This window comes from Cervus elaphus, chromosome 30, assembly GCF_910594005.1.
Source record: "Cervus elaphus chromosome 30, mCerEla1.1, whole genome shotgun sequence".
Lineage (NCBI taxonomy): Eukaryota > Metazoa > Chordata > Mammalia > Artiodactyla > Cervidae > Cervus > Cervus elaphus.
Genome location: NC_057844.1, coordinates 3,526,329 through 3,548,409, shown reverse-complemented (window position 1 = coordinate 3,548,409; position 22,081 = coordinate 3,526,329). Strand labels below are relative to the sequence as shown.

The following is a 22,081-nucleotide window of genomic DNA, read 5'->3' as shown; positions in this document are numbered from 1 at the left end:
TCAGAATACAAATTTGATCCCACTACCCCCTTGCTTAAAATGTTCCATTGACTTCTTGTTGACAGAATAAAATTCAGACTATAATACATATACTATTTTTGTGCAGTTCCAGTTCTTTATTTTCTGTGGATTTTGTGAGAATTTATCTTAGCATTTATCTTGGTTAATATACTGCATAATTTCAAATTCTACATGATATTCAGATATAAATAATTAGATATTAGCAGATATAGTATTAATGGTTGATGGTTAATGCACATGAAGTTTCAGGCTTCTAATGGTTGGTAGGTGTCTTTTTGTTTTATTTTCATTTAATCAAGTTTCAAGTCAGTTTAAATAGTTTGACTTATAGCTTGAATTTTGATGACTCGAAAGTAGGGATACAGGAAGGAAATGTGATAGAATGGTAGTAGTTGGAAAGTCAGGAAACTAGGTCATGAAGAGAGAGAGAATATATTTGTGTTAGACTGGATGTTCTTGTACAGGGTTTCCTCAAGAAAGGATTGCCCATATTATGCATGTTTATATCTGATTACACCAAACAACATTCCTCCTCATTTCCCCATGCAATTGATTGATTAAAATTGATGGTGGAATTCTTCCTTGGAAGCCAGGAGTGAAGGGTTGCTATGTGAATAGTCATAAGCTGTTAGCAAAATGTGTCATTTTCAACCCACTACTTTTCACTTTCTCTCTGTCCCTAGCCACCAGTATGACTTTCCCAGTCCTTGACTTTTTCTTATAGGATTGATTCCTTTCAGACCATTCCATTTTTTTAAGCTGCACATTTACCTCACATTTTTAGATAGTGGTTTGCTGTTAAACTTGAATTAACTGTTTCTAATTCTGTCATGTGGACTTGTTACCTTAACAGTGAATACTCTATACCAATGTTACTGTAGTCTATAGTTCTTGTGTCTGATCTCATAAGTACAGATAAATACTGAAATTGTAAGTTTTATTCAGAAGGTCTTTTAGTAGTTTGTCAAAGCCTCAACATTTGTTACTGCATTTTAGACAAGTGACAGTCAACAGTTGATTGGAAATTAAAACTAGAGCCAATAACTGGAACAAAAATCCTGGTCATTGGTTAGAGTTCTTTGAAGTGCTCTGGTCTCTGTTGTTATATGACATTACGGTCCCTAGATTTGCAAGCATTCTGACAGCATAGGATCTGACATTATCCTTTTGTCAGGGCAAGGAACCAGGAAGTTTAAGGTGTTAGATAAATACCAGGTAGGAAGTAAAAATATTCCACAGTGCTGCACAGGTAATATCCTGCTTATTAAAGTTAGTAGTTATTTGAATTTAATAATTACTAGTATATAGACATTTACATATGGATTCAGGGATAACTTCAGTAAAAATTTTAAAGATAATATATAGAAAGTTGGTGAAAATTAGCTTATCATAAATTTGAAATACATTTTATGTTGAGTTTTTTAAAAATCAAGGAGATATACTAAACAGGCAATTGAAGTTAGAGATCAAATGGAGATGGAAGAGCCAATGAAAGAAACTGATAAAACAGCTACCAAAGAAGCAGGAGGAGTAGAAACAGAGAGAAGGAAGTGAAGTGTCCATTGGGTTACACGGCATTAATAGCGCACACGCCGGTGAGTGTTTAACGCTGACCCTGGAGAAGAGGGGGGAGGCAGGGCAACGATGCTCTACTTTTTAGCTTTTCCTCATTTCTGTGGTATAAATATTCCACTATGGCTAATTTCAGATTATCAGCAACTACTTTCAAGTTAGTTTAAATTTGCAACCAGGTTGCAGATTTTCTGAAAATTTGATAATCAGTTTTTATGCAATATTCAGACTGGCTCCAACACATCACTGATTGGAGACCTTGACAAAAATAGTGTCAGCGAAGTAGTGGGGTTAGAAGAAAGCTGAAGGATATCCTGTAGATAAATGATCAATGGACATTAAAATGATTATTTTGAAGAAAGTGGTAAGAAAGAACATCTTTAATATAGCATAAAAAAGTTATACTTTAAGCTTGGAGTGATGAGCAGTATCTCTTCATATCACATAATATTTTTAAAAGACTACATTTTATTTTTTACTATGTGGAGAATATTATCATTTAATAACCAGTTGTGTTTATATGTACCTGCTAAGAATGAGATATATTTCCTTATTTTAACCTTTGTAATCAGAGTCAGAATTCATACAAAATAAATTTATAGAGGAAGTAATTTTTTACAAGAGGAACCAAAGCATATAAATTTTGAGCTGATAGATAAACTTTTATAGCCAAAGAGTTTTGTCATCATAAGAGAATATCTAAAGATATTTGGATAAAAAATATGCAAAGATATTTTACACATAAGCCCTTATTTGTATAATTGGGAAAATTAGTTGAAAATTTTGATGTAAAAAAAATGTAACCTGGTCTGTATATAGACACAGAAATATTAGAAAGTGTTATGCTTCTGTTTTAATCTGATTTCATGTACTAATCAGTTAATACCATCTTTTTGTAACAAATATCTTGGATGATTTGTTTTTATTTTGCTTTACTTGTTGAAAGATTACTCAGCAGTGATTTTAACTACTCTACTTGAATTAATATAAGCATTAGTTGGTAATCTGTTTTACTGTGGTACTATGACATTTTAAAAATAATATCTAGCTGATAAATAGGTATTCCTTTTGTTTTGCATTAATGGAAAGAGGTTATTAGTTTCAGGTCAGAATTTTGGCATTCCTAGTATCCAAATTTATATTTTTAGTTCATCAGAGATTGTGAAAGAACTTTTGCTACTTCTGCATCATATCAGAAATGAACAGATGTAGGTGATAAAATTGTAGCTAACACATGTTTTGTTATATTCTGCTTTGTTTCTCCGGGCAGGCAGCTTGCTAGGGAGAAAATTATGGTCTTTTTCTTCAGTTAGACCTGAGTTCAGCTCTGACGCTAATATTTTCTAGCTGTTAACTCAGCTTTTTGTTAATTCACTTATAAAGTGGGGATAATAATATTGCCTTTCAAGGTGGTTGGGAGAATTACATGAAGTAGTATAGTCAGAAAACCTTTAAAGTAGAGTCAGGTACATAGTAAAATATTAATTAAGCCATGTCTTCAAGTAGGTGTCTCAGAATAAAATGAAGGATCATCTTGGGAAACAAAATGTACCTGTTTTTCTACTATAAAAAGCAGGTACAGCTGCAACTGGAGAATGAATACTCTGCAAAGAAGTATTAATATTTTAATACATTTTATTAAAGCACATTATAATGTACAAACCCAAATAAGTTATGCCAATTAATAAATTCGCTCTTAATGATCCTTGCATTTCAGAACATGGGGCTGTAAAACATTGTAATCAATTATTTTGCAAACTTGCATTTTGAAACTCATGAGCTGATATAACAGGTACATTTTATTACAAGTCAAAATGTACCTGTTATATCAAACTCTTGTAGTATCCTTTGATTAATTTTATCATATAAACTTTTATCATTTTGATCTTTTAGATGTTTTTACAATTTTATCTATTTTGTGATGAATTTTTGTCATTTCTTTGCTAATTTTCTTTTTCCATTTTTTCTCCTATTTAATATATAATGTTACCGATTTCTGTTTATGCTTTTCTTTCACCTTTCTCCTTCAGTTCATTTTAAAAAAGAAGAAAAAAAAGCAATGCATTTTATTCTTCTTCCTGTACAGAAAAACTGTCTCAGTGTATTCAGTTAGTGACTGTAGACCTGGCCTGTGTTGTCAGTTACTATTTTGGTGGTTTGGAATCATCCATGCCTCCTCAGGAAGAGCAACAGAGAGCAACTAGTTTCCATCTGCAGAAAGAGGCTTTCTATTTGACTTTGGGCTATTTCTATATTTAAAATCACCTTTCCACAATTTAGTGATTTACTATATTCTATTATTTAATAGATTAATTCAGTTTAAAAATACTTACTTTACTTCTGACTTCATTACTTAACTGTCTATTCTAAGATAAAATGTCTAAGGAAATACAGGAGTGGTGAAACCTTTGAGGACCTTCCTTGGCTTACTGTTGTTTTGATTTGTATGTATATGAACACTGTGTTCTTTTAAAAGCACAATTTTATCTTCTGCTTCATTGAGTTTATTTTTTTAAGTGTAGTTCTTATTTTAAAATCAGTTTTCTTTATAGATTCTTCTCTCACTGTATTGTCTCAGCATAATAATGGGGATGAAGTATATTTATTAATAGTAAAAATTACTTGTTTTATTCTGTAATGTACATCATCAGTTAAGTAGATTAGGAAATCTTTACCTTTTGTCTTCTTTTAGAAGAGCTGTAATCAAATTCTCCCACACCTACCAAGCCTAATTGAAACCTTCATCCTGTATGTATGGTTATTCAAACTGCCGTTTGAGGTCCAGGATACTGACTGATAACTTAGTTATTCCCATGATGACTTAAGTTGTTTGTACTTTCTGATCATCATAGATTTTGTTGTCCCTAGCTGGAATAATTTTGAAAAATTGATCTCTAAACACAGGAGATCTAAAAAGCTTTAACTTCACAAATATCTTAAATATCCCTGCTGGCTCAGACAGTAAAGCGTCTGCCTACAATGCGGGAGACCTGGGTTCAATCCCTGGGTCAGGAAGATCTCCTGGAGAAGGAAATGGCAACCCACTCCAGTATTCTTGCCTGGAAAACCCCATGGACGGAGGAGCCTGGTAGGCTACAGTCCTGGGGTCACAAAGAGTCGGACTCGACTGAGCGACTTCACTTCACTTCCCAAGTATCTATTCAGACTTTGTTGTCAGCAAATACCTTCATATTTGACTTACTTTGGAAACTGAAAATTTTCTTCAATTCAGCATATATTACATCTCTCTATTAAATAAACCCTGTAACACTTGTATGTTAAGCCAGCTGTAGGGACTATAGATAATGTGTATAAAGGGCTAGTATGGGGTTCCTAACACATAGCAGATAGTCAGCAAGAGGCGGCTGCTACCTTTGTTAACAAGTGCCAGAGCATGCGTACTGCTGAAAATGCTCATTTCTGTCTATTTTTCTTCTTTCTAAAGAAAAAAATTAATATTGACTATAGTGATCTAAAATAAGATACTATTTTTTTGTGTGTTATATTGGTAAAGCAGATCTTGGGAAAAAAGTGATTTTGTAAAAGTATCTCTGTGGATGGTCTTGGCTAGTATATGAGATCTTGCATATTTGAAAAATCTTTGTTCTTTGTTGCGATCAGTGGGTGGTTTGGCTAAATGTAGAGTGCTTAGAAAATAATTTTCCTTTAATTTCAAAGTGATTTAAAGTCTATTAGGTAAACTTCTAGCTTCCAGTGGCTCTGCTGAGAAGTTTCTTTTCATTTTGAGCCTTGATCTTTAGTCTTGACTTGCTTTGTCACTTGGGACCTTTTAAAGACCTTCTCTTTATTTCTGCTGATCTGAACATTTTACTTGATACCTTTTCTTTTCCAGTGGGTGTTTGGAAATGTATGGAGACAATTTAGGTAGTCACAGTGACTAGGAGTGCTAAGGGAGAATGCTTTGGCATTTAGTAGCTAGAGGTCAAAGAAGTTAATTTACTTGCAAATACAGGAAGCATTCTCACCCAGAATTTAGTAATATTAAGAAGTATTGTGACCTCAGGAAAATGTAAGAATAATCCTAATGTGCATATTGATTATAGTGTTTGGCAAGAGAAACAAGATGTGTGCACCAGGACCAGTCAACTTGATTGGTAATTGTGTTATAGACATGCTATGAGAAACAGTGGAGGAAGAAAGAGTAAGTGACACAGTACAAATTGAAGGAGAATAAAGATCGCTATGTGAAATATAACCGTCAGATTATTTGTGAGGTATATGCATATATGCTATGTTACTGATTTGATTCCTGGTTGGACATTTTCTACACTATTTTGCTTAATCAGATTTTGACACTTTTCCCCCTGTATTTCCAAGTAGTACCTGTTCTTGATAGGTTTATGTTGTTATTCAGTCACTCAGTTGTGTCCACGTCTTTGTGATCACATGGACTGCAGCACACCAGGCTTCCCTGTCCTTCACCAGGGAAGGTTTATAATAGATATCTAATTGTAATCCAAACACTTAGCAATTCCAGATCCAGAAAGAACTGAGAATTTTTTTTTTCTGCTAAGACTAGAACTTGACTGACAGTGAATGAAACATTTTAAATGGGGTGGGGATTCATAAAAGAACTGACTTAGAGGTATACTTGCACAGTTTCATAGCAGCTTCTGTGGTTTCAGTTTGTAGTTCTGTTTCACCAGTCTTGGGAAATGAATTACCAGAACAGCATGTATAGATAGCTACAACAATGCAACTATTCAGTAACAAATACAACTTGCTTTTGAATTATCCACAATTTTTTCATGGTTCATATCATTGCTTTACTTCACTAATGTGGCTAACCAGGCAAACTGTACATTAGAAACATGAGTCTAACCAAGCAAAGAGGGATTAAGATAATGAGGTAGGAAGATAGTAGAATATGTTAAATGAGTAGTTTTATAATTAAGTATTAATGCAGTCTTCATTTTAATATGCATATGATTACTTTTACTTTTCAGAACCTAAATCACAGCCGCAGCAGCTTCATCAAGGACAAAACAGAATGTCAAATACTGAGCAAAATGGAGTAAAAGATAATAATCAACCACGATATCTTCCTCGAAATGATACCAGACAGCCAAGAAATGAAAAACCTCCTCGTTTTCAAAGAGACACCCAAAATTCAAAGGCAGTTTTAGAAGGCAGTGGATTACCTAGAAACAGAGGTTCTGAAAGACCAAGTACTTCTTCAGGATCTGAAGTATGGCCTGAAGAGAGAATCAAAGCTGATAGACCATATTCTAGATATGATAGAACTAAAGATACTTCTTACCTTTTAAGTTCCCAACACAATGATACTGTATTTAAAAAAAGGGATAACTCTATGCAAAGCCGATCAGGAAAAGGTCCATCTTATGCAGAGGCAAAAGAAAATCCATTTCCTCAAGAATTCATAGATTATAATAATCACAAACGTGGGAAAAGAGAAAACCAAACAGCAAATTCGGATCATTTTTATGACAGGAAGCCACGAACAATAAATAATGAAGCTTTTAGTGGTGTAAAAATTGAAAAACATTTTAATGTAAATAGTGATTACCAGAATCCTGTCCGAACGAATAGTTTCATTGGTGTTCCAAATGGAGAGACAGAAATGCCACTGAAGGGAAGGCGAATGGGACCTATTAAGCCAGCAGGACCCATCACAGCTTCATCCTATGATGATAAAATATTTTACAGTAGTGGTCCCAAAAGAAGATCTGGGCCAATTAAACCCGAAAAAGTACTAGAATCATCTATTCCTATGGAGTATGCAAAGCTATGGAAATCTGGAGATGAATGTTTAGCACTTTATTGGGAAGACAACAAGGTATGCATGCTGTAAAGTTATTAAATACTGATATTACTGAGTGGAACAGTCTAGTGAGACCATGGAAAGCCATTGCTTTGGGACAGAGTTGCAGTCTCTGGTTATACTTGTTTATAGTCTTTGAACAGATGTATGCGTATGTAACTTATCAAAGGAAGAGCAAAATATTTAATATTTTTTATGGATGATTAGGAGTCCCATAATATTTGATTGTTAGGTTTGATTTTCACTTGCATATCAGAAAAGTATTGTAAAAGTGAATAAATGAGGTTGATAAGTTACTTTAGTTATCATCTACTGAGCTATTAATATTTGCTTTTCTTTCTAGTAAAATTGTACTGATTCACAAGGAAGCAAATCAGTTGAATGGCACACAGTTAAGTTCTGCAGATGTCATTTAATTTAAAGATAATATACATAATTAGCCTACTTTAAAAAAATTATGAGCAGGAAGGTTAATTATTTAGCTAATAATAAATAACTTAAGAATTATTAAACCAATAATTTAAACAGCCTTGTGTTCTACATTATATACTGGCTAAAAGGAAAAGAGTGGGGAAAATGGAAAGGGAAAGACACAAGATGAGATTGAGAAGGAATACAGTTAATCAGATAAAAGAGCCTGACAAAAGGGAGAAGACCGACACGGTGAGAACAGGGGGGGAAGAGGCCAGAGGGACCCTCAGACAGGAGGGCCTTTGTTCGTGTCTCCATTGCTGCCCAGCATGCTCCTGCACTAACTGCTCTTCTGATCCTTGAAGACTTGGCTCAGAGACTTCCTAGAGGAAGCCTTCTCTGTCTGCATCCTCCTCCCTTCTACATTATTGTCTTTCTCAGTCAGTGCCTTGTTCACTTTCTAAAGCTCATCACAGTTTGTAAGTATTTCTGGTTTTGGTTCCTGTATTGATAACTCTTTCCCCTGCCATGATTTTAAGTTCCTTGAAGATAGGACCACACCTCTCTCGTTTTCCTCTATTGCCGTGTTCCTCTCACAGTGTAGGAGTTTCATAATTATTTGTTAACTTTGTTAACTAGTTCATTCTCCAGGAGGCACTGCGTAGGAAAAAAGTTGAGTGGTCAGGGGACTGGAGATTTTGTTGTTATTGTTCAGGCACACAGTCATGTCCCACTCTTTGCGACCCCACGGACTGCAGTCCTCCAGGCCTCGCTGACCTTCCCCATCTCCCGAAGTTTGCCCCACTTCATGTCCACTGCATCAGTGATGCCATCCAGCCATCTCTTCTCTGACGCCCTCTTCTCTTTCTGCCTTCGATCTTTTCCAGCTTCAGGGACTCTTTCAGTGAGTCAGCTGGAGATATTCGCAAGGTAATAAAAACCAGAGGTAGTCATACTAGGAAAACTATTGTGAAGGACCTAGGTGAATGTGAAGATCAAGTAAAAAAAAAAATATTTGAAACAAATATTTAATATATAGAGTAGATTCAGTTGAGATGGATGTGCCCATATGTGTGACTGGAAGGAATAGTGGAGATAAGGTTACCTGAAGATTTCAAGGAATGAAATTTAGGCTGGGAAGTGTGGTTGGATGTTTTAAAAGATGCTATAGGGCTTGGGATCAGGAAACAGGCCCCATTGTGTTCAATGAATGATGAGGAATAAACAGGGTGTTAGGTGTTACCTAATGATAGCAGCAGGAAGGGGTCCAGGTACAACTAGATGGCGTAGTCTTTTAAGGTTTTTGTGTGAACGTGGCTAGTAACAGCTTCTCTGCTGTCAAGTTTTTATTCAAGGCTGAAAGCAGAGGAGGAGACTGCACTAACTGTGTCTTTTCTTTTTTTCAAGGAAAGTAATAGCCTTCCCAGAAATACCAACAGACAATCTCATTGGTTGGAACTGTTTTACATGGCTACTCCTTGGCTCTTATGGAGACTTGGAAAGCAAGTACAGGTGTTCATCACTATCGGGACTCTTACTCTTGCATCTGAGACCACTCACTTTCCAAAACACAAGAACTATTTGATTTGGCTAGTGGGGGGATTACTTACGCTTCGCCATTTCTCCATTAAGATAGAGCCAAGAAGTAGTTGGAAATTAGAGTTAGTTTATAGAACTAACATTGTCTGCCTTGGAGGGTTCACTTCTGTAGGGGGCTTCCCTGATGGCTCAGTTGGTAAAGAGTCCACCTACGATGCAGGAGACCCCAGTTGGATCCCTGGGTCAGGAAGATCCACTGGAGAAGGGACAGGCTACCCACTCCAGTATTCTTGGGCTTCCCTTGTGGCTCAACTGGTAAAGAATCCGCCTGCAATGCAGGAGACCTGGGTTCGACCCTGGGTTGGGAAGATCCCCTGGAGAAGGGAAAGGCTACCCGCTCCAGTATTCTGGCCTGGAGAATTCCATGGACCGCATATGTATAGTCCATGAGGTCACAGAGTCAGACACGACTGAGCGACTTTGACTTTGCCTTTGTCTTTTTGTCACTTCTATAAGATACTTCTGTGAATGGTAAAGATGAAGGTGGAAAAAAATTTTTTTTCGCATTGAACAATGTGGAGTTGGTGACCCTGACAAACAGAGGAAGTGAATAATTTGAATTCAAGTCCAGTAATGTTTGAAAGGCTTGGTAAGAAGACTCAGGCTTTCCATTCAAATCCTGTAAGGATCATATCCTAGTACTAAGTGCAAAATACAAGCAAGCCAGTATAGAGCCTAAAATCACCCCTGCACATGATCAAGGATATCTACTTGTACTCTGTCTGCCAGCTTCCCAAAATATAATCCTCTTTGAGGGGAAAGTAATATTTTTTAGAACCTCCTCATGGCATTTCATCTATTAATACAGTGTCTGGCATCCTAAAAAAATTATGAGGCATGGTTAAAAATATAGAGAGAATATGAATGACTAGAAACAAAGCAACAGAGAATAATGACAGTCCTAAGATATTCAGATATTTAAACTTAGATGAATTCTTTAACAAATATTGAGTATTCAACAAACCATAATTGAGTAGCTGCTAAGTGTTAGGTGCTTGGGATATATCAGATAATTTTGCCTGTGCTATGAACCAAGTATCTTCAAATACCTGATCAGATTGTTATTAAAGCTTTACTTTCAACTCTAATTTTCTCAGAAAATAAAAAATACTAAATTCATATATTGTCTCTACTGAATATACTCAAAATAATCTCATATAGCTTCTGAAAGGTGGTGCCTCATATTTCCCAAAATATTTTGAGCTTTTAGAGGATTGTTAGAATAATTGAATGATCTCCTAAGGGGACTATTTTGATTTTATGTGGATGTTTTTCAGTTTAGAATGAAGGATTTTAGGCTCTGTATAGATATACCATTAAGCAAATAAATAATACTTTGTGAAAGAGATGGCATTAGTTATCTTATAAAACCACCTAATTTAAGAGAGAACTTTTCAGTGTCTTGTCAAGAACAGGCAACTTTCCAATTTTCTAACCAGAGACTAGGGTAATGGCTTAAGAACAGCGTTATCTATAACTCCTTAAGAAACCATAATGTTAATTGCATTATAAATGATGTTCTGGAAGCAGTCAGTTAGTACCATTTAAAACATTCCTCCTGATATCTTGCCTTCTCTCCAGCTTCACTTTCATAGAAAGACTGAGAGTTCGGAACAGTCCCTCTTCTCCCGGTACATCTGCCATGACTAGTTTAGCTCTTCCAGCCCTATCAGCTGGGGTATTGTAGCAGCCTCTAAAGTGGTCTCCTTGCCTTCTGTCTTATTCCTCTTAACATTGTCACTGGAACTGCCATCACTGTGATCTTGTCATTCTTCCTAGTTAAAATATTTCTCTTGTAGTCTAGCATGCCTATGGATCCTCTATCAGCTGACCCTTACTATCTTGCCCTATTGGCTGACCCTTCTCACATCATGCCATAGTTAATTTAAAACTATTTGTTGTATCCTGTACTCTTCTCCATGCTTTGTGTCTCTGTAACTCTTACTGGAACACCTTCCTCAGTTCTTAGCTTGGCTAAATACTCTTCATCCTTGAAGACTGTACCCACTGTCATTTGCCCCAGGAAGCTTTTTCTGCACTCCTAGCCTCATCAAGTGCCATATCACTATACCTTTACTTCCATGGTATGTAAAGTCATTTTTACACAGGCTATTTTTAGTAAGTTCCTAAAAGAATGTCAGTTGTTTTCCTAGGGTATATATTATGATTGTTTGTCATTGTTGAACTTACCTGAACTGACAAAATTGTCCAAAAAGCTTACAGTTGAAGTATGCCAGAAATACAGCAATTTACAGAACATGGAAGTGTAAGGCTAAGAGATAAAGGAGGAAAGGAGAGATGTGGATGTATAACTAGATCTCTAAGATAAGGAAAAATTCTGGCATGGTATCTCTAATCTTCTTGCATCCAGATCTGGAAAAGAAATACCATGGATTAACTTAGTAACTTTTATACTGTGGCGTATAGTTGGGCTTCCCGGATTGTGCTAGTGGTAAAGAACCTGCCTGCCAATGCAGGAAGCATAAAGGACGCAGGTTAGATCCCTGGGTCAGGAAGATCCTCTGGAGGAGGGTATGGCAACCCACTCCATTATTTTCGCCTGGAGAATCCCATGAACAGAGGAATGTGGCAGACTACAGTCCATAGGGTCACATAGAGTCGGGACACAACTGAAGCGACTTGGCAAGCACACAAGCATACTAGTAAAAGCAGGTTCTTTCCTGGTACACCCACAGTAACAGCTATTTTAGAAGGTTGTCAAGAATAAGAATTTTTGTTGTCTTTAGCATTTTTTGATTCTGGTGAACCCATGAAGGTTACTGAACTCAGGCTTGGCTGCTTGCTGTTTGAAAGCCAATTTTTGAGAACCAAGTGTTGGGTAAAAGGAAAGACGGCTTTGTCGAGGAAATTGGTGCTGTTCTGGGAAGAAGATGGACTCATGGCCCAAAAAACTAGCTCCTCTAACCAGCTCCCTGTTGCTGATCAGGGGCAAGAGCTTTTAAAGGAGATATTTAGGAATGTACAGGTAAATGGAGGGGTTGGTGGAGGGAGGCTACATGCAGAACAGCTCCACAAAGATCTTGAAATTGGTCATGTTATGGTCTGATGAGCATCATATAATTGTTTTAAGTACAAGTATTGTTCCCATTTCCTTGAGGCCGGTTCTTGAAATTGTGTAAGATGGAAGAGCTTATGTCATAACTACAGTCTGGTCATCACATGGTTAACTTCTGTCTACTGGGGGTTTCAGTATCTGCAAAACAGCTCAAAGGATTTGACTCAGAATATGTATCTGTAGCTCTTGAGGAGAAACTGAAGGTCCTTAACTTTGCTTAATGGCTAAACCATTATTATTTTTTCTTGCTTGACTGTTTTCCTTTGTTTCCATGGTTTTTCACTTCTCTGATTACATTTATTCCTTGGCTGAGCTTTTCTGTAGACCAGCAGCAGATGGAGGACATGAGGGAGAAGGAGCGTCTGTCCCAGCAAGGTCTTGGGGGGTCCCGTTACACTGAGTCACTGTCAGAGCAGACATTAGGCAAGAGCATCCAACTGCCCTTGTTTGAAGAAAAGTTTCCTTGAGAGTAAATTAGAATTTTAAGAGTTTTTTGTTTCTATTTCATGTTCATTAAGCAACATTCAGACCTATAATTTGAGTCCTAAATGGGTTGACCTATAGTGAAGGGAATACTCCACAATCAATTGATCTACTCCAAGTTGCCTTAACAGATAAATTAAACATTGAAGTTGTCATGTGAATTCAGTTCCTGGTGACTTTGTGCATTGGTTCCCAGAGCCAAGTGATACTAGATAAACTGAAGAGATAAAAGGGTTTGGTCTTACAGTGTCTTAAATCCTATAAATCCTGGATATAACTAGTGTGCTTACTTCTTGCCTGGGAACTCTGCTTCACCACAGCTGCCTGTATGACTATAGCCATGACAATGAGCCTTTGAGGATTTTTTTTTTTTGTCATATATTTCTGTTTTTTAAATAAATTGCTTTATACCTATGTACTGTAATTAGTACCTAAGAACCGTTTTACTAATGTCAGAGGGCTTCAGTGGCTAACAAGGAGACATTGAAGAGCACTAGTTCTTTTTGCATCCATTAGCATGTGAATATTCTCTACTGATCCTCTTGGTTCTGAAATCTTACCGCTGCTAAGTGTATGTCAGAGCTCACATGGATAAGAGAATCTCTCTTTTTCTTAGCCAATTTATGATTATCCAGAGGTAAATTTTGGACTCTGTGGGAGAAGGTGAGGGTGGGATGATTTGAGAGAATGACACTGAAGCATGTGCATTACCATATGTAAAATAGATGACCAGTGCAAGTTCCATGCATGACGCGGGCCACTGAGAGCCAGTGCTCTGGGACAACCCAAGGCATGGAGTGGGGAGGGAAGTGGGAGGCGGGGGCTCAGGGTGGGGAGACACATGTGCCCCTGTGGCTGATTCATGTCGATGTATGGCAAAAACCATAACAATACTGTAAAGTAATTATCCTCCAATTAAAATAAATAAATTAAAAATGCATTATCTTAAAAATCATTTTCTTTAAAATATTATATATATCAAAGTTGCTAAGAGAATTTATATCTTAGCTAAGAGATTTATATCTTTAAAGTTTTCATCCTAAGGAAAAAATATAGCCATGTGTGGTGATGGACACTAACTAGACTTATTGTGGTGGTCATTTCACAATATATACATATATAAGATTATTATGTTTCCCACTTAAAACTAATACAATGATATGGCAATAAAATTGATTTAAAAATTAGCTTTCAAAAAATACTAACATTGTAACATTTCGAGTATTTATATTTCCATCATGTATCACCTTATCTAGACAATGTTGATTATATCATTTAAAACTCCTTTTTGTCTCCTCAGTTTTACCGAGCAGAAGTTGAAGCTCTTCATTCTTCAGGTATGACAGCAGTTGTTAAATTCATTGATTATGGAAACTATGAAGAGGTGCTACTAAGCAACATCAGGCCCGTTCAGTCAGAGGCATGGGTATGTGATCCAAATTATGTACAGACATAAGCTGTTTTGAAGGAAATACATAGCTCTGAAAGATTAGTCATAGTAATACTAAATTTTCCAGTGGAAAAATGTTTTGTTTAAAACTGGCTACTCCTAAAGTAAGATTTTAGTTAATAATTACCTTAAACTACAGTAAGAATGAGTGCATTGCAATTGCTTCTCTTATATAATGCTTTGTTATATTATGTTTGGCAATAAGTGCCTTTATTTATATGTTTGCCAAAAATGTGTATGTGTTTTTATGAGTCTATGCATATTTTATTCTTTCCAAGTTTGTTACTATTTAAATTTGACCAAATGATGTTCAGCAGTTGTCAAATTTAAATCTCTTTTGAAAACATGTACATTCTTTATTATTTTAGTTAAATGTAAAGTTAAGAAAAACACTTTAAATTATATATAAATACATCTGCATTTACTACACATATATATGTATGTGCAGATTAAATTTAAATATCTTTGTTTAATAATATTTAATTTTGTTGCCAAATGTTATGTCAAAATTGACAGTTTTGTTGATACAATTTAGACAGTATTGACCTCATGGAATCTATTGTATACAAGATCTATGTAACTTTACATATTTAGGCAAAAACAAGAGGAGAAAGCATGTTAGAATTTGTTTTATAGAGATTTTTTTTTACAAATTTCTTTCTCTAATTTATGGGTAGCTATTGGTAAACTTATTACTAGAAACCTGATTTGTTGCTGTTTCCCTAAAATATAAAGATATACTAGAAAATTATATCATTTAGACAGTAGCCTTCATCATTGAAGCATTCTTGTTTTCCCATGAACTGCTTTTGATTTAGTTTTGATGCTTCTAGATTTTCCTGTCATGACCTCAGTGTCATTGTCCGCTTCACCCCCCCAGAAAAGAAGATAAATAAAGCTACAACAGAAATCTAGTAGCAGTAATCATATTTGGGCCCATGGATATTTTTTCTTGACCTTTTTATTCTAGAAAATTGATGATTTTCTAGGTAGCTTATTGTTTCATATTTTACAATGTAACATTCATATCTTATACTGTATAATTAAGTAAGAGATCCTTTCTCTCATTCTCTAAAGTTTAGCTGCTTATTCCCTAAAAGATTGAAATACCATTAATGTCTAATTTATATCTTTTCTTGGAGAAACTTGGTATAACTATATCTTTTGCCCTTTTGATTCCCATATGATGGCTATTTTTATTCTCTTTTTTAAAGTTAATACTCAACGTCTTAATGTAGTTATAATGGTAAAAGTATTTATTGAGTTTGTATTTCTAGAAGATGAGCCCAGGTTTGTTATTCATCATGTGATCCCAGTGTTAGCCATTACAGAGTCAAAATAAAATTTTTACATTTAGTTTTTTTAGGAGATTTAATAAGAGATTAATTTTATTCTTTTCTCCCTAAAAAAATTTTAAGTTTCCTTACTTTGTTTCCTCTCTACTACCTTTTTCTGTTCCAGAGTGGACATAACTGTTGAGCACCTTTCTTATTCCTCACTGTAGCTCTTCTACTCAGAGGTGTTTGGTGCCAAGTGATCTTTTTCTTTCTAAGTCAGTGACATTTCCTTTTTCCCCTTTAATGGTCCTCATTGCTTTATTGATTTTAGGCCATTGTAAACTTGGCTGAACAATAAATGTATCACATGTGACAGCCCATGTCGTGATTCTGAACCACAGCAGTACTTTCATGTTCTCTGTACCTCATCTAGGCTTTACTATGCTGTTTTTTTTTGTTTGTTTTTTACCTATTTACTTTTTCTGCAGTTAACTTAAAAATCTTTCATGCTGTGCTAAGCCACTTCAGTCATGTCTAAGTCTTTGCAACCCCATGGACTGATAGCCCGCCAGGCTCCTCTGTCCACAGGATTCTCCAGACAAGAATACTGTAGTGAGTTGGCAAGCCCTCCTCCAGGGGTTCTTCCCAAAAAGCTCCATGAAATATTTTACAGGAAGAGGCAGGATAGTATTATTAACTCTTTTGGAGATTCTGGTATTTCTTTTTTCCTAATTACAAATAATCAGGTGATTATTGATGTTTTATGCTTTTGCATAAATTAATATAACAAATATTTTTGGATCATGAACAGTTTTATTGAGGATAAGATCATCCTTTCTTCTTCATCTATGTGAATTGACTTAGTTGTAGATGCAGCTCCTGTTCTCACTCATCTCCATTAAAAAAAAAAAAGTATGTGTCCATATACATAAAAAGCCTCTGAAGAAAAACAATCAGTGTGATTGTCAAGTACATTTAACATAGAATTAGTGTATAGTTCTGTTATCCTCTGAGAGTACTAATATTGGGTTCTGTGAGTACTTTTTCTTTTGTAACTTTGGAATTGTAACAAGCTTTAAGTTAATCAAAGTAAAACATTCACTTTACCAATAAGAAGGTAACTCTAATTAATGTCATACTAGAAAAATTTAAGGTCTGCAAAGGTAAGGTGAGGCTGATAGAAGCCTTAGTAGAGTTATTTACTCACACTGTGGATTGTGTAGTTTTTTATTTTTTTAACTCTTGTGCTACATATGTACATTACTGTTTTTAGTTGTGAAATGATTTCATGTATTTAATTAAGGTTTATATTTGTTATTACCATAAGATTTTGGAAAACCTCTTGTCTTTCTAAGTATAGCAATGAGCATTCATTGAGATTTTTTTAATAGTTTGCAGGAAAAATAATACAACCAAGAATCCTGCATATGCACCAAAAATCTTTATAGAAATCAGTTGCCTGTATTTTCTTAAAGGTGTAAGGATGAATTATTAAATAAAAGCATGAAATATTAGGAGACTCAATGACTAAGTTAATAGTCTCTTATGTGGAAAATTAAGACAAAAATAAAATTAATAGCTTAATGTTAATTTTTTTCTTCATGAAGTTTAAGAACTATTTGCCTTAAATCTGTGTGTAGACAAATTTCTAGTTTCCCCGTCTATTTGTATATTTTCAGAACATACTCAGTGATGATATATTAGGTGATGAAAGTATACGTTCTGATTATGATTAAATACTTTATTTCCTCCAAACTGATCTACTGAACTTTCTGTTCTGTCATCCTTGATTTTTTTCTCCTAGCTCAATTTAACCTGTTTTTTTTTTTTTTTTAACTATGGTAAAATAGTCTATCTTAATTTTAGTGTCTTTATTATAGTAGTAAATTATCAACATAATGTGAGATCACAGCTCATTCTTAACTGGATAAATTCTATAATTTTTAATTTAATGTTCTTTGTATGTTGCAGGATTTTCCTTATTTTACCAAAGGAAATGAATCATTATGCAATCTCATATTTGTAAAACTATATAGGGAGAAAACTATAATGCCGTTTTATTTTCCTGACCACTGTATATGAAACATTAGGGGCAAAGGAAACCTATTTATGTTTCTTGCAGCCATTTCCAAATTTACTCCTTTTAACTCTAAAACTAATACAGGAAAACAGTAAAAAGATGCCACAGGCCACTTGGAATTACTCTTTAAAATACCCTGGTGCTGCTGCTCAGACAAATCTTTTGTGCTTTTGGAGTGTTGTTCCTTATGAGTTACTTATCTAAATCTGGAAAGATAGTGTCAAGTCCTGATTTTCCAAGAATATTTATGACTTTTATGCCACTGAGACTTTTATATCCCAAGAAATATTTTAGAACATGCTGATTTCTAAACTTTTTGAAGTTTCATAGTGTTTTACTATGAGGAAATGATCTTTGTTCAGCTATTCTTCCAACTAGAAAATTTATTGTATAGATTAGTTTTATTCAATAAACACTTACTGCATATCTGTTTAGGTGCTAGGCAGTGTTCTGTGTGAGGGGTATATGTTAGTACTCAGAACACACAAAAGTCCTGTGTACTACACAAAGTTAGTGAAAGTTGTATTTCCAATTGTGTGAAACAAACTTAAATATCTTGTGGGAGTCTTCATTTACCTCTTGAAGCTTTAAAACAAGATATAAGTGGGAAAAATCTTGTTTATTGATGTTTTAATTTTAATAATGTTTAAGGTCTATATTTTAGTTCTCCTTATTTGAAAATAAATTATGGAAGAAGAAAGTGTGATTTAATGAATTTTATGTGTTTAAAATTTCTTATTGATTTTATCTGTTTAAAAAGTCAATTTCCTTTTAGGTGAGTTTGGATTTCTTTTTAAAATAATTATATTTTTTCAATTTTAGCATACTTTACAAAAAGAACTATTAATCTCAAGTTTTACTTTTGAAGTAACTTTGTGCAAAGTTTATATTATAATGTCATCCTGGGAAGCAAATTTGAAAATTACCTTTCCAAATTCAAATAATGTTCATAAAAAGCCATAAAGTATTCTTCCACTAATAAAAATATTAAAGAGAAACATTTAACCCCCCATTCCTAACCTATTTAATGAGGAAGGAGATAGAGAATTGTGATATGCAAATTAATGAGTTAAACATGAATCTTAAATGTATTATAACAAGGTCATGTTAGAAATTTTAAAGATATAGGGATAAAGTTAGGCTATATCTCATTTGTATTTGATATCAAAAGATCATAATAAATATTAAAAAGGGGACAATTGTTATAGAAACCATTAACTTCAAAGAGAAATTAGAATTATGTAACAGTGAGATTTTGCCAGTTAGTATCCAGTAAAAAGTACAGGCACGTATTTGATCATAGTCCAGAAGGTTTTTCATTTCTGCTAATAAATTCTTAAATAAATTAATGGGTATAATTTACCATGCTTAAATTTCTGCATAATTTGAGTAAGGTCAGTGAAATACTGTAATACATTTTCTTCCACTATACATATTTTTGGGATACTTTCCTTTCAAAAATTTCCATGTAAGCAGTGCTCATTCTCTTTTGCAATATAAACACAGAGTAAATCAAAAAGAGTGTAGCTGTCTTAGCTGCATTTAAGAACATAATTTTCAGATTATAGGTGGTAGAATTTGGACATTTCCATGCAATGTCTTTTAGCTCTGTTTTAATAAAATTTGGTTGTATTAGATATGCTTTATTTATTTCTTAATCTACCATTCAGCTTTTCACAGTTCCCACAGGAGATTGTGGATCATACAAAAGGACTTTACTGGAGATATGAAAACTTCTGCATAGAGGGAGAGATGATTCATTCATAAATGCATGCCATATACATTGATATATCATATATATACATTGATATATATATATATCAACTTAGATATAAATTGATGTCTATTTCCTGAATCCCAAATTCAGTTTGTGAATTTGAGGTTATTATGAAACGTAAGAGATTATTATGAAAATCTTCAGAATCTAGTTTTGACTGGGCTACATTATTCAAGAGATACTTTATTTCACCATTTTAATTACTACTCAGAAAATAGTATGCTATCTGAAGAACATGTACTAAAGTACCACTTGAATTTTGCTATCTGATAATTTAATTTAATATATTATAATCTATTCAAGATTAAAGATGCTATATAAAGCATCTTTAAAAAGTTTCTGGGTGATTTGAGTTTTCCTTTATTAAGCAATGAAAGTACCTCATGTGATTATTTCATGTTCCTTTTTACTGAAAGTAAAAATAACAAAGTAAAATAACATGGTAGGGGATTACCTAAGATGTGCTATTTTGTTTCTAACTTTAATTATAATTCATAAAGCACTTTAAACCTTGTATTATTTAAATATTAAGAATCAAGTTAGCATAATTGAAAAATCAACAGCATTTTTTTTGTATACAAGAATAGTATCAGTAGATATGTTAATTTTTTATCTGCTAAGTCTCCCCTTTATTAATAGCAACTTAAAGTATGGTAGTATGGCACTGGTCAATGGAGAAGTAAATTTAAGGTGCTTTAGATTTATGCTAAATAATGTGTAACTTTGATTTTTCTTCAAAGTAATCTTAAGGAGGCATCATGGAAGTAATCTACAGCCTAAGAGGGCTAGCTAGGATTGTCAGATGAACTTATCTTTTCCTTTGACATTTTTATTTCGATTGGCCCAAAATTTGTTCTCTTTCAAGCACAAATGTTAATTGTTTCATTTACTTTATCAGGACTTTTAAAACTGTAATTTCAAACTGCACTCAATTTTACCATTCCTTAATGTATATATGCAGAAGATTTACTAATACACTGGTAATAAAGTAGTAAAATAAATGAATTTGAGGAATATTTTTGTTTTGTTTTATTTCTTATTCCCAAACATGTTATTTTTATATTGGGCATGTGCCTTGACTTGGCACTCATGTCAGGATATTTTAAAGATTTTTATAAATCTGAAGAGGCATCGATATTGAATTAAAAAAAAAAAGAAACTGGACACAGTTTTGTTTTTGATTCTTCCCTCTATACCTAAAAGGCACAAAAATATGTTGCTCATTGCAATACAGAATTTATTCCCTTTCAATTGGAGCTCCTGCAGGGTATCTTTTCAGTTCTAAAATCAGTAGTTGTGATCCTTGATTGGTGATGGGCTAAAAGGGGACTTAGGATATATGTTTGATTGCACACCATAATGAGTCATCAGTTGTCCATTTTCTTTTTTTAACCTTACATAGTCATTTGTGTTCTTTTATACCCTTCCTTTTTCACCTCATTTATTAGTTATCTCTATGTGTTTTAATTCTATTTCTTAAACATCATTGTATTTTTGACTTTGTTTTTTAAACTTTATTTTCTTTTTACCTTTAGTGGGTGGTATCTCTTGATGTATTTGGTCACCCTTCCTACTGATCCTGATTTCCTGAACTTTATTGGACCTATACTGTTTATTATAGAATCATGTGCAGTAGGCTTCACTATCACACCTCTAGGAAAGGAGTAGAGTTGATCTGCCTTGTGAGAAGCTCTCTGGTGTGGTAGCTTCCAGTTCCATTAAATTTGGAAACTACTGGCAAGAGTTTTATATGTTGGCTTGAAATAACTCCCTTAGTAGTGGCCTATCATTGGCTAAGAGCCCCATTCGGAAGGGACAGGAAGTACTACAATAGTTAGAATTTGCCTTAAAAAAATGTAGTTTGTTAGGAGTAAACATAATGATGATGTTCTAGTTGAGCAGCTCAGATCATCATAAGGATTAAAAAGTTATTGTATTTTTGTACATACGTCTTCATGCCTAGTCCATCTAGCTCAGGGTTAGTTCTGCTTCCTGGTTAAATAAATTTAGAAAATGCTGGGTTAAAAAAATTTAAGTACATTTTTGATTATAGAGTGTCTTTGAGCCTGTAGCAGGTTAATAGGTATTTTAAATTTCCAAGAGAGAGACATATGTAGTGTCTATTGCGTCACAAACTTATTTGGTCATGGAGCCCCCCTATTTTTTTCCTGTATAAAATCTGTTATATAAAGTCTACAAGAGGTACTTTGAAAAACATCATAGCTCTTCTTTCTAGTTTTCAGATTTTCTATATAAAATAGATTGAAGACTTATCTTAAGAAACGTTGTTTTGGATGTTCCAGACTTCTTAATAACATAATAGTATATTTTTATATTACAGATAGAATAAAAGGCAATTTCTCTTCAACCTTACTATGAATAGAGGACAAAATATACTTCTGAAATTTTATGTCCCTTCTAAGCACATATGCTTTTAGTAGTAGTGTTTTATTACATAATGATAAAATTGAGATCCTTTTTTACTTGTCATTATACACAACTCACTGGTCTTTTAATTTTAAAATAAAACTT

General features: G+C 34.1%; 1 protein-coding gene across 2 annotated transcripts in view; it reads left to right on the top strand.

Moving 5' to 3' along the window:
- Nucleotides 1–22,081, top strand: part of TDRD3 (tudor domain containing 3) — a 204,196-nt gene that overhangs the window by 145,346 nt on the left and 36,769 nt on the right. For both annotated transcript variants that reach the window (XM_043892527.1, XM_043892526.1), the window contains 2 exons: nucleotides 6,561–7,411; nucleotides 14,266–14,391. In XM_043892527.1, the coding sequence (XP_043748462.1) occupies nucleotides 6,561–7,411; nucleotides 14,266–14,391 (977 nt within the window). The remainder of the gene's footprint in view (nucleotides 1–6,560; nucleotides 7,412–14,265; nucleotides 14,392–22,081) is intronic.